The 12,870-nt window shown below is 51.6% G+C and overlaps 1 protein-coding gene across 1 annotated transcript in view; it reads right to left on the bottom strand.

Moving 5' to 3' along the window:
* The window catches only part of ADAMTS16 (ADAM metallopeptidase with thrombospondin type 1 motif 16), a gene marked incomplete at its 3' end in the record, with an annotated part of 116,784 nt that overhangs the window by 33,705 nt on the left and 70,209 nt on the right, over positions 1-12,870 (bottom strand). The window contains exons 13-17 of the mRNA XM_011374991.1: positions 9,904-10,034; positions 7,824-7,947; positions 7,207-7,451; positions 5,333-5,471; positions 1,080-1,206 (exon numbers count right to left, since the gene is read on the bottom strand). Coding sequence (XP_011373293.1) covers positions 1,080-1,206; positions 5,333-5,471; positions 7,207-7,451; positions 7,824-7,947; positions 9,904-10,034 — 766 coding nt within the window. The remainder of the gene's footprint in view (positions 1-1,079; positions 1,207-5,332; positions 5,472-7,206; positions 7,452-7,823; positions 7,948-9,903; positions 10,035-12,870) is intronic.

The following is a 12,870-nucleotide window of genomic DNA, read 5'->3' as shown; positions in this document are numbered from 1 at the left end:
GGAGAGCCTTGTTCAGTCCCCGCGAGGCCTCAGTGGGCAGTGGGCCTCGGGCCTCGAGCACTACAAGCCTTATGCCTGCCGCTGTGACCGGCATCTCTCCGTAGTGGGACGTGGGGCGTGCTGGCTGTGGACTCGGCTGGAGCAGGGACAGTGGCTCTGGGAAGACAGCTGGACAGGATCCACCCTGCACTGCAGTTGGGGGAAGGTCCCGCCCCTCGGATGCAGATGAGTGGCCTCACCTCTACCCTGAGCACGTGCCCAGGCCCCCCGCATCTCGGAGAAGGCAGATGACGCCATCATTGTGTCCTTCCGTGTCCGGGAAAAGCATCCACTTCAGGACCCGAGGCTCAAGCCAGCAAACCTGCAACCCGTTTGCCAGCTACTGGGGGTCTTCAAAATCAAGACGTATGATCTTGTGCTCAGTGCCTCGGCGGCTGGGGCTCCGCTTGGGGTTGGACTTTCATTCCGTCAGTATGTTGCCCAGATAATTTTCACAACCTCTGTGTGACATGCCCCCCGTGAAGACGAAGAAAGCGAGGAACAGGGAGGCCGAGGACGTGCCGGGCTGTGAGGGCCGCTGGGGGCAGCACAGGACCGCTGCTCCCGCCTCGGGCCTTCCCAGGTCACCCTCCCAGGGGCCCTGCGCTTTGTTTGGAGCCATCAGGGGTGGCAGACTGACACGGGGTGGTGGGAGGGCAGGGCCTGGCTTCCGGCAGCTTCCACGCTCCCTTTACCCCCAGGCGGCCCTGTGCCCGGCTCCTTCCAACGGGTTTTATTTAGTAAGAAAAGCCAAGACCAGGAAGGAGAGAGGAGGCTGGGGGCTGACACGTCACCACCGCCACGGCGTGTCACCGCCCTGCCGGCCTGCACTGAGTGACGTGACGATGAGACAGGCAGGACGCGGTCCCGCGGGCCCCACTGACACGCGCAAGATTCCTGCTGAGGTCTTTGCTGTTAGGGACCGCGTGACAGCAGCCAGCACTTCTAGCCCCTAGGCACGGGAGCTCCGAGGACCCGCCGAGCATATCCACAAAAGCAGACGGCCGGTTCCAACGCCCAACGTGCTCAGAGGTTCTTACCTGGGAGGACAGGCGGACACCTGGCAAGGCTCCACCCCTGTGGCAGGCCGGGTGCTGGGGTCACAGAAGGACGCATTCACCTGGAGCCTCGGCTCCCCGTAGCAGACTTCTCTTGTGATCATCTGCCCTGTGTGAAAAGGTGACACGTATGATAAAGACATGAACAGGCCCCTTGGCAACGGGCAGGTGGAGAGCTAACGAAATCTCATTAAAAAAAACCTTTACGGCACGTGCGTCTTCCTGATAACGACCAACGGGCCTGCTATTCCCACTTTCCCGACCTGTCTTCATGGTGTTCGCGAGTGCGTTTCACCAGCTCTGTGAGGCATGCACGCTTTCCCCGTATCTGAACATCTTTAAAATCAACGTGGGTCTCGCGATCGACACCAACACACCTGTGACGAAACACGCTCGTTTCTCAATACCATTTCCATAGTCGACGCCGGCCACTTTGCAAAAGAAACGTGATACTACCTACCTAAGCCGGACCTGAGTGTCCATTTGAGGGGCACCATAGGAAGCAATCGGTAATTAACCAGAAAGAAATACAGACAGAAAAATAATAATAATAGGCAGTTTATCACTGGAGGTCACAGAGCTGAATATTATCAGGGTTTGCGAGCCGAACGGCAAAGTTTTCATAATGACGACGCAGGTGTGGGGGCCACGAGGTCAGTGGAAATGAGAGCGGTCAGATCCCCGGCCTCCACGTACATGTCCAGTGCTAGTTAGGGCCCTGCAGGCATCTCTAACTTTGTTCGATGTTGCCACTCATTACATTTACCAAAATCAGTGCGACCGATTACCTATCCGAGGTCCCTAGAATAGTCAGAGTCACAGAGAGAGAACGTAGAATGTGGGTGGGGTTGGGGGCTGGGGTCAAGGGGGTGGGGGGGTTCGTGGTTCGTGGGGACAGAGTTTCGGTTTGGGAAGATAACAAAAGATCTAGGGACGGAGGGTGGCGATGTTTGCTCAACACCCTGAACGTCCTTAATGCCACCGACCTGTGCCCCTAAAAGTGTTAAAAACAGTAAACTCTACGTTACGCACATTTCACTGCAATGAGAAAGGAACTCTAATTAGATGTCCATTTTGAAGGGAGTTATTAAATAGTTCATTCGATGGCGAGAAAAAAAATAAAAAAGAACTCGTGTTGATTTCAAATTAACACAGTTAAAATGTAATAAGATCTAACACCGTTTTGTCACCGTGCTTGGAACGACCGACAGAGTCACGCTGTCCTCATGGCTGACGTGTTCTCTGTCCCCCGCAGCACGGTCCAAAACGGAGCGGTGTGCTCATCGCTGCCACTCTGGGGAATGACAGGATGGCCCCGGAATTCCCTCTCGCTTCAGGACTTTAGAACCTAAACGGTCCAACTTGGGCAAGGCTCTGACATTAACAGAAAAGGACAGAAATGGACATTTATTCCGCGAGACGAAGTGCTAACCGCTGTCCGAGGACTGTCGCATCTAACCCTCAGAGCGACCGGACACGGCAGGTCCCGTTATCCCCCACGCTTTAGAGGTGGGTCATTGAGGTGGAACAGGTTCAAGGAGCTGATGCTGTCACGTGATTTTAAGAGGCAGGGCCAAGACTGGATGCCGGGCCGTCCTGTGGGGACATCGCACTGAATGCCACAGCTCACCTTGGCATGGCGGGTCACCTCCTGGCCAGGTCCTTCTGCCGGGTGTAACACACACATGCAGAAATTTCTGTGACTTTTTAATTTGAGACAGAAAGAACGTCACGGCGTTTCTGGTTCAGAACTCTTCGTGGACTGAGGACCGCTTCTCGCACGACGTTTCGGTGGAAGCCGGGTACGTGGCCGGAAGCAAGGGGGCTCGAGCTCTCAGTAATGAGAGTCGCTCTCGGGGGCCGACGGAAGGGAGCGCATGGAGGCCCTGGGGAAGGCTGGGGGCGCACGCTTCCAGGGCGGCGGCGGTCTGAGCCCGCGTCGGCACTGCCACGCGGGGCCCTGGCGTAGTTGTCAATCAGGTAGACATCGAGATCTCACATTTGTCCACTCGACAAGCACGGGCCTGATGCCTGGTAGGTGCGGGGCCCTGCGCTTCGCCCCACGTCGAAATGGCCGCGGGTCAAACCTTCGTCCGTGAACAGCTAGTGAATTTCGGAGGGCGAATCTATTTATAGGTGGTAGGGATGCTGGAGATTTTAATTTAAAATTCATGTTCCCAGCCCATACAAACAATAATGGACATGGAAGGGAATTTAAATATCTCTTTCTTTGACAGTTTTCAAATATCTGAATGTTTTGAGAAAATAAAAATATATACAGACATTCATACACCCAATAGCACTCAGGGTCCCCGAGTTCTATTTGCACATGAGATGGCAGGTAATTTCGATTTCGGACGAGCTTCCTGTCATGGAACGGGGGCTGCTCAGCCATGTGGCTGGGCGTTTATGGAGGCTAAGGGCACTTGTGTTAAGGGCACGTGTGCAAAGCCGTTCCTCAAAATGCTTATAAGCGCTCAACTATTATTAGGAAGAAGTATCATAGGGCCCATGAGAACGCCAGAATCAAGCTGGCCAGTTTTCTAAAAACGATCCATATGAACAGTAAGAGAGAAGAGTATACAATTCAAAGGGCAAAGTAAGAAGGTCGGGGAGAATATCCTTTTACTGGCAAGCCCAGAGCTGACTCCTGGCCACGGGGTGTGCGGGGTGTCACGATGGCCGTGACCAGGTTCTGCCTGTATCATTTTATGGAAATCAGCTCTGGCAAGGTCTTTGGGAATCATTTTTAAAACCTTCACATCTTGCCAAAATATCTGGAAGAGGAGTTTTCAGTCTTAAAGACTACGCTTTTGTCAAAGAATCTCCGAGCTTTCAATAATTCTAACTACAGAACGAATTCCAGACAAAGGTGTGTGAGTCGCAGGGCTCAGCCTAATGCCTCCTGCATTTCAGGAAGAATTGTGGACGAGGCGGGCAGGGGCGCCGTGTGCCCAGTTAGTCACAGTGCTAAGCGGCCACGGAATACTTTCCACGGAAAGCAATGATGAGGTTGGTCGTTCGCTGTCCGGTGCAGAGACATTGGGGATTAGGTGAAGGTCTCCGCGTTTCCCCACGTGGCTTTAAGCAGTCCGAGGCTCACGTCCCCACCCACCACCATCTGCTGGCAACCGCAGTGAATGAAAGGCTCGACGTCAACAAACAAGCACGAGGCTGCTAACGGGTCCGTTTCGTAAACCTTACCTCTAAACGAATTAAAGCTTAAGCCCTAGAAGTATCTGTAGACAGTGAAGGAAATATTATTTAAAAAGGTAGAAGAGAGGCTGGTTTACAAGCCAGTTTTAAGGTTTGTCTGAGGAACTTTAATTGTGAATCAGGTGAATGTTTTCATTTGAAAAAAAAAAAAACACACAACATTCTAAGATATAGTACGATGTATTTTGGAGAGTTTAAAATATAAACCAAATTTTAAAAATCACTTAGTAAATTAATTTCTTAATTATTAAAACTTGGAATGCACAAAGCTGAAGTCCATGTTTTAATGGAAATTCATCTGTTTTTTTTTAATATCAGACAGAATTTAGTATTTTGTTTTTATATCTGCAAATATTTACTTGTCACCCTTTACCAGCTCAAGTTAAAAATGTCCTTCTAGTGAACCAGCTGAATCAGTTTAAACATGGGCTTAAAATTGGTATGGCATTAAGATGACAGAGCCATCCACTGTCATGTGAAATTCTTCTGCATGTCGTTTCTTATCGCGTCCACTGCAATTTTAATGAAATCCTTATAGTTTGTTGGTGCATTTCAGTACTTTGTAGCAAATCTGTTTCCATTAAGTTTTTTGAACTCGACCATTTGATTAAAACCCTCCCTCTACGTCACTATATTTTCCATGCACCTTCTATATCCCATCATCAACATGATATAAATGTCTGTGTGTAATAATGTGAGCGACTCTCATTTGATTTATTTCGTCTAACAAAACTTTGCTTGAAAAAAAGTTGCTTAATTACATTAGATGAGAAGCAGAAACCAGCCAGTTCACTAAATGACTTTCTCAAAGCCATGGGCTGCCATGGATGAGCTGGAGCAGGTTCTTCTGACTTCCAAGCGACACTCTGGCCACGGCTGTCGCCTCTGTCTCTGGAAATATTCCCGCCACCCTCAGGCAGACTCCCTGGGTTACTCATTAGGACGTGATGACCGTCAGTGCAGCACATGTCACGGCCCCACGGTGCCCACCACCAGGAGAGACATGACAAGCGACCTACCCCCTCCACAGGAGACAGAGCACTCGGAGCGGACGATGGCCCAGGTGTAGCTGGGCTGGGCCCCGGGCTTCCTGTCGGCCCCTGGCCGCGGCACCGAGTATTCCCAGGCAATGCCGGGGTTCCTTCCTTGAAACAGAAGCTGCAAAATGAAAAGAGCAAAAAAAACCGTAGCAACTTAGAGTTGAGAAACTCTAAGAACCGAGAAATAGACGCCGATTTGTTTTGAACTACTCGAAACAATCGTAATGCCAATAAAAAGTCGGTGACAATGATAAAATAAGCCCTGACCATCCTCCAAAACTTACATTAACTTCCTGAACAGGAGTCAGCTCCCTACCGGACCCAGCACACCTAGGAGATGCACAGAATCCGGCCGGCTCGCCTCATACCTAGCGTCTCCTCTGCAGCAGGCTTCGGACACCTGCGCACCCAAAGCAACCAAGTAACCTGGTTACTTTCCGAGGTGTTTCTCTGGGATGGCCCGCAAAGCCCCTCCACCTGAGCGAGTCAGAAAGCAACACCTCGGAAGCACGCTGACGATGCCGGGAGCGTGCCCGTGACCCAGGGTGCTGCAGAGGCTGCCACCGCCGCCGGCGAGGCTGAGCCCGAGCTCTCCCCTGCGACTGGGGACGGGCCCTGGAGTCCCAGGAGAAAGCCCTGTCACTAGCAAAGTCGATGCGTCAGGCCGAGCACACCTGCGAGCCGGTTTAGCACATAAAATCGCACTTGGACTCTTCGCCTTCCGGCTGGAGGTCTGATCACGTGCGTGAAGGTTTCAGGGCCACTGGCCTCAGTGAGGAGACCTTTTTTTTTTTTTTTTTTTTGTAGAACCCTCGCCGTTAACCTGATGACAGACACCCCGTCTCTGAGCCTCGGAGCCTCTCCTGGTCCTTGGCGCGATGTCCTTGGTCCTTCCTGGACTCCGACAACGCGGCTCAGGTCTCGGTGGGTGAGGGACAGGTTGGAGCCCTGGGGAGGTGGCCGCTCTGCGAGGCCGTGGAGACGCCCGGGCCCCTGGGACTTCCTCCACGGGAGCGGATCCCAACGAGCCAAACGCCTTTCCGGCCCTGACCCCTCCCCCTTTCTCCACGATTATTCAAGCTCAAAGCCCGAGACGGTGGGAGAGAAATGGTCGCGGGAGAAAGCAGGAGGAGTGAGGGTGCGCGGGGAAGGGAGCAGCTCAGGGTCGGACGGGGAGGTGGGGGTGGCCGTGTGCAGGTGTCGCGCTGTGCCCAGGCCGGAGGGGACTGCAGGCCCAGAGGGCGGGTGTGGCCTCTGGGCGGTCCCATCTGACCCTTCGTTGTGGGCTGGTGGGCGACTTCCAAACCAAGCACTTTTCTTTGATGACAAGGTAGGGAGTCTGCACGTCCACTGCCTGCTGCCGCCACCCGCCCAGTCCCAGGGGGACAAACTGTGTTGTCAGGAGAGGCCTGAGTGTGTCACGTGAGCCTCTGTGGCGTGGGTGGGAAACAGGCCGAGGGGACCTGCGGGACACGGGGTGACGTGCCAGCACGGCGGGGCTTCGCTGCGGTGTGCTCACCGCTGTCCTGTCCCTCAGGACCCAATGGAATGCCGACGTCCCCCCAGATGCAGGCACAGACGCAGCCCTGAGTGTGGCTGCCTCTCACAGCCACATCGCTTAAGGACAGGGGCAGATGCGTAAAAAACGGCCGACATGGGAACTGTACCAAGACACGGGAGGTGACGGATGCCGCGGCCGCGTTCAGCCTATGCAGGATCGGCCTTGTTTCTGATGCATCATCCAGGTGCAGACGCGCTTCCAGACACTGAACACCCCTCCGACAGCCCTGAGCCCTCAGAAACGCCGGGACGCCCCGAATCCCTGCCCCCCGAAACCATGAAGCTGAGCCTACCTCCACGACCAGCGTTTCGTTGGTGGGCCCCGCAGAGGTCAGGCTCTCGGGCTGCCCGTGGGACCGCCGGTAGTCGAAGGTGGTGCCTGAGAATGCGTAGCGGCCGGGCCGGTCCACGGTCCAGCGGCCGTTCAGGTAGTAGGCCTGGTGGGCGTTGCAAATGGCGATGTAGCAGGTGGACACGCTCGTCTCGTGGACACGGATGCTCTGGGCTCCGGGCGGGATGGTGACCACCTGGTGGTACTCTGGATGGAAGCGCACGGGCACGGGGGAGCAGCCCTGTCATCCGACGGTGCCAACGCCACCCCCGGCGGTTAGAACGATAGCTTTGTTTAGTTATTACTCAGAGCAGAGCTTCGCGATTTCCCCTTCTGCTGAAGACCATGCCTGTTCAAGTGACTTAGCAACACTGTGGACCAAAGCGGAAGGCGTGGGAAGCAGGCGGGAAGCAGGCAGGTGTCAGGCAGGTGTCAGGCAGGTGGGGACCGTGAACACCTGCTGCTGTCGCTGCACCTCGAGCTCCTCCCACCGGGGAAGTCCCCATGCAGCCTCTCCGCTCACCCCTGCGCCCCGTGCAGCCTCTCCGCTCACCCCTGCACCCCGCAGCTGGTACTCACGGCTGGTGCGGTGCTGCTTGGCATACAGGCCCCTGTGCGTCGTGCAGTCCGAGTTATTCCCCTTGCACACACCACAAGAGTCTTCAGTGGCATCGGATCCGAGGACAAGGTCACAGCCAACTCTCTGGAGGACCCGTGAGGTCGCATGTCGTTCGTGAGAGAAAAGACAACAGGAGGGAAGTCAGAAGCCTCAAGCAGGAAACGGCCTCCCCGCCACAGCCGAAAAGTCCACCAACAGGGCGAGTTAACAAGTATTTATTGGATACCCAGTATGTGCACAGCGAGACCGAAATTCTACTCCGCAGAGTCAAACGAACGTCACCTGACCTCTCCAGCATCGCCGCGCAGCTCCCTGGCCCCGAATGGAATCTAGCAGGTCGCCACGTGGGAGGCATGGGTCAATTTCAGACTGACGCAAAGCACTTAGTACGAGTGACAAGCATGTGTCCTTGCCGGGGTCCACTGGAATACGCCACATTCTTTCGTGTCCCCCTGTGCAGTGGCAGAGAGGGCCACGTGCCACGCGGAAATTCTCCCTCACAATAAAGTATGGAAAAGGACGTCCTTGCTGGCCCTCCCGAAACCTCGAAAACTCCATGACTCTACCACGCTTTCCTGATAAGCAGCATCGTCTACAGATGTAAAAAAAAATCTATTCGGAAATGAAACAGTATAGTTCGCAATCGCTTGCTCGAAATCCTTAGAGCCAGATGCATTTCAGAGACTTTCGCATTTTACGAAGATAATTAACATACTGTGCATACAACGCAAAAGTCCCCGCTGGGCCTAGGATATAGCGATGACGTTTCTGTAGCAAAACACATACGTCTTCATACTAAGCTAAGGGAAAATCACACTGACCAGGAGCGTCCCATTGGCTCAGGGCAGGCTTTGCCACAGACCGATTCAGGCCAGCTTACATTTTACAGCCAACAAACTTCTCATGTCATAGCTAGTTGGATCTCGTAATTATACATGAGAGATTTCGACACTGTATCATCAAGAATGCCTGAAAGTAATGAAATATTGAACAAATCAACGGAACATTAAACAAAACGGGTCGAGATGCGAGCATTTTAAAGCTGAAAAAGACCTTGAAAGAATCCCCCGGCCTCATCTTCACGCGTTAAAAAGGACCGCACTGCGGGCACGAGCGCGTGGTCGCGTTTTTACCACGGTCGGTCCTGCAACCCAGCGACAACCAGAAAGAGAACCGAGGTCTTCGGACCCCGGCGATTAAGAACGCTGGGTCACCGCTTCGTCGGAGGCCCGTTATTTGCGTGCAGCGCATTTGACTTGGTCACCCCTCCCCTTTGTTTACAAGGACATTCTTTCTGTATCTTACTTCCTTCTGCTCTAGCGACAAGCTCTGAGGCCGATCGGTGTTCGCTTGGCCACCAAGTCTTCCCCGGCCCGTCTCCTAAGTCCCCCTCCAATGGCGGCTCAGGGTCCAGACCTTCCAGAGGCCCCGCAGTAGCTGCCAAGTGGCCTCCAGGCTGAGCCGCCCCTGCCTATAGTCCTCCCCATGCTGGTGCTCAGCCGCCACGGCCTCCTCCTGCGACCCCATTTGCTCCCGGTCCCAGTGCCTGTCCTGTGGGGACACGAGGATAAACACCCAGCTCCTCATCCAGGCAGCGCGTGGCCCGGAGAAGCCTCTCCCTCCCGACTTGCCTCCCTCGGCATCCCGCAGCCCCTGCCCACCGAGTTCTCTGAAGACCCAATCGGTTCCGACCAACCCATGCTTTCTCACGCCTCCCTGCCCCCCTGTCTGTCTCCCCAACACCCCCCTTCCAAGTCGCCCTTTCAGATCTAGCTCGGAAGCTTCCCTCTCCAAGGAGCCCTGCGCATATCCCAGACGCACGTCTCAGAGGGAATCGGGTCTTCCCTGCTCCCCACGCTCTGCACGCACCTCCGCTCTGACGAACCGCTGTGTGTCACCTGGCTTCTCCCCACCCCGGGCTGTGACGTGGGGAGAAAGGGCTCGTTCTAAGTGTCTGGCCTCTCTAGCCCCTTACAGGATGCCTGGCACAAAGCAGACCGTCTGGAGATGTTTGTTGAATGAATGAACGATCATTATTACCTCACATATCCCATCTACACAAACATTACGGCTATGCTTCGAGCATGGAGTCCCATCTTTGACTTTATTGGACAAAGAAAAGAAGAAATCAAATCCTTCTGCGATACAGTAGAGTTTGCATAAGTCCTGATCTTAAAAAAACATACACACACAAACACAAATAAGAGAGATACTTAAGCTCTGATCATTTTTGCTCTAAATTTTAGACTTTCGTTTTTCTTTTTTGCCCATAAAATAACTCCCACACAATAATACATTGCAAAGACATTTTTGTATGTTCGCTTCAATAGGTTTGTTTTTTCCCTTTCATTTATCATCATTATCGTTTGAAGCTTCACTGTTAATTTTTACTCTACTCTGTCTTTTATTAGTTATTGCTCTTTAGGCAGTTATTGGCACATAGTAGGCATTCAATAAACATTTGTTGACTTACTGCAACATTGCTGTTCACTATTCTACCGGTATAATTAGCTACTGTTTTCTGGAAATGCAAAAAGTCACTACCACTTTATAACAATATGCAAAATTCTTACAAATAAAATGTAATATGAGAATTAAAATAGTTACTTAATTTCTTAATAGCTTAACGCAGTTGAAGAAATACGTAATATTTTTAAACTGATAAAAGGAATCGCTTTTAGATGAGATCTCCAGAGAACAATATTTTCTATAAACGGATTGTCAAAAAATACTGATAATGGAGAATATAGGTATCATTATTATACCTAAGATTGGTAGATAGTTCACGTCTTCTCTTGATAATATATTTCAAGGGTTTATGATTTATATAGTTAACAGAAACTTTCGTATACATCTTTTTTCCCTTTTTCTTTTCTTGGTAGGAAGGGGATAGTTGTGGATGAAAATTTTGTCTGCCTTAGAAGTTTCATAAGCCCAAGACTCCTCTACAGATATTTTCTTTATTTCGCAAGAGACATGACTGAATAATTCTGTGATTATTTTATTTAGTGATGACTAGCAGAGCCAGGAGCAGCTCACATATTTTGACCCCAATTCAAGGCTCTTTTATTTCTTTCTCCTGCCTACTTGATTCTCACTTACTTAATTTTTGCTGAGATTAAAACGCAATCAATACACTTTGTGTGAAGCTGCTTGCGATTTTCCTTCAGAATTTACTAACTTTGTAAGCCTCTCACTGTGAAAATTATATATTGGGGTGGTAAAAGTTAAGTGGCTTATGAGAAGGTCCAGCTTATGCCTCTCTCGAATGTTGCTTGAACGATGGTCTCAGTTTCAAAGAATGACATGATTAGGTGTTCTTTGAATTTATTCTGAAATTATGCTACTCAAGCTACCAAGTTCAAACGAAATCATCATCGTATACGTTTCTCTCCAACCAAAGAGTAAAATCTTACATATAATACAAATAAATGTCTGGGTTCACAGTTATAGATCAAGCCTTTCTGAATATGGTATACTTGAAAATTATCTGATTTTCCAAAAGATACTAAAGTTTTTCTTTCATTCTTTGGCAATGAAAAGTGCTCAGTGGGTGACGTGCTTATGGTAATATCACCGTCAAGTACCGTGATTTGTGATTAAAAAATAAACATCGATCCATTATCAGTAACACATATCCTTTGGATTTTTTATCACTTTACCAGTTTTCCTGGTATTACGTGCATGCTGTCTGGTTGGCTTGTTAAATTCTGACCACACAGCTGGTCAAGTTCAGATAGGACGCCAGCAGCCCTGGGGCGGGCGGAATCTAAGCCTTCCTCCCCCACCCCCCCCAGAAGGCTCTGTGACATTGACCACACGGGGTTGGGCACCTGGTCTGTCTGAGCATACCACCCATCTCAGGACCCTGCACAGGTAAGGAAGTGCGAGGCTGGCGCGAGGGGGCGGGGTTTGGGACTTACCTCCCACCTGGGTGTAAGGCCTCCACCTGTAGAGCCGCCCGCGGAAGCGTCTGCGGTTGAACTCCGCACACTGCGTGGCTCGGAAGTCCACACTGTCGTGGGGACATTTCTGCCGGTTGCAGAGCTGCAGTGTGCGCGAGGGGCCCTCACAAAACCTCCCTCCGCGCCACGGTCTGCAACGCATGTTTTGCAGTTAGAAACCTCACATTTCAATGGCTACTCACCCCGTCCTAGAGATTAGGCTTATTGGAGAGATGGAGCAGATGATGTTAAATTGTTTACGGGAATTAAATAACAAAGGTGCGTTTCTAAGCGGCCACCGGCACTTTCTTACGAATTAGGGTCCTGGGCGGTGTTCTCCCTTTAGCCATCGGTAGAAGGGGTTAGGATGCGGAAGGCAGGCTTGCGTGAGTTTGCTCCCGGCCGCCTCCAGCATCCCTCTGCGGGAGACGGGGTGAGCATCTCTGCTCCCCAAACTCCATAAAGGAGGAGCGACTCAGGGAGGGTGGTGGCTCTCTCAGAACTGCAGTCGATAGAAAGAGGAACCGAGAAGGAAATTCAACTACCTCCCTGCTTTCTTCTGCCCGTTTCCTGCGACAGGCCGGTACCAGATTGGGTGAGAAGAACCAGTCACCTCCCACTGGTCGGCGCTGCAGCAGAAGCCCCTTGCTCCCCTCCCCCCAAAATTCACGAGACACACCAGCGCGAGAGCATCCCAATTCAGGGAGCCTGCCAGGCCTCTCGCATCAAAGACAGGACTGAAATGACGGTCATGTGACTTCTGTATGAAACGAGGCTAGGTGCAGACGGAGGGCTGAGCGGTCCGCCACTCCGCTGCCGTGCTGACTTCTGTCACTCGGCTTCCCACCGGCCTCAATGGACACGTGCCGTGAAGGCAAATGCATTTGATGGAAAACAAAATTTTTTTTCTTTTTTTTTACATAAATGAATTGTATTTATTGATTCGTATTCATTTGTGTTCTCTACGCTTTTCCTGTGATTTCTTTATTTCAGGCTGACCCTTGGTGTTTTAGGTAAATAGAGTTAAAATCCAATTCTGAAATACCACTGTTTGAGTCTGTTA

Source organism: Pteropus vampyrus, unplaced genomic scaffold (assembly GCF_000151845.1).
Source record: "Pteropus vampyrus isolate Shadow unplaced genomic scaffold, Pvam_2.0 Scaffold258, whole genome shotgun sequence".
NCBI classification, from domain to species: domain Eukaryota; kingdom Metazoa; phylum Chordata; class Mammalia; order Chiroptera; family Pteropodidae; genus Pteropus; species Pteropus vampyrus.
Note: the sequence above shows the minus strand (reverse complement) of the source record. Positions and strands in the feature narration are given on the sequence as shown.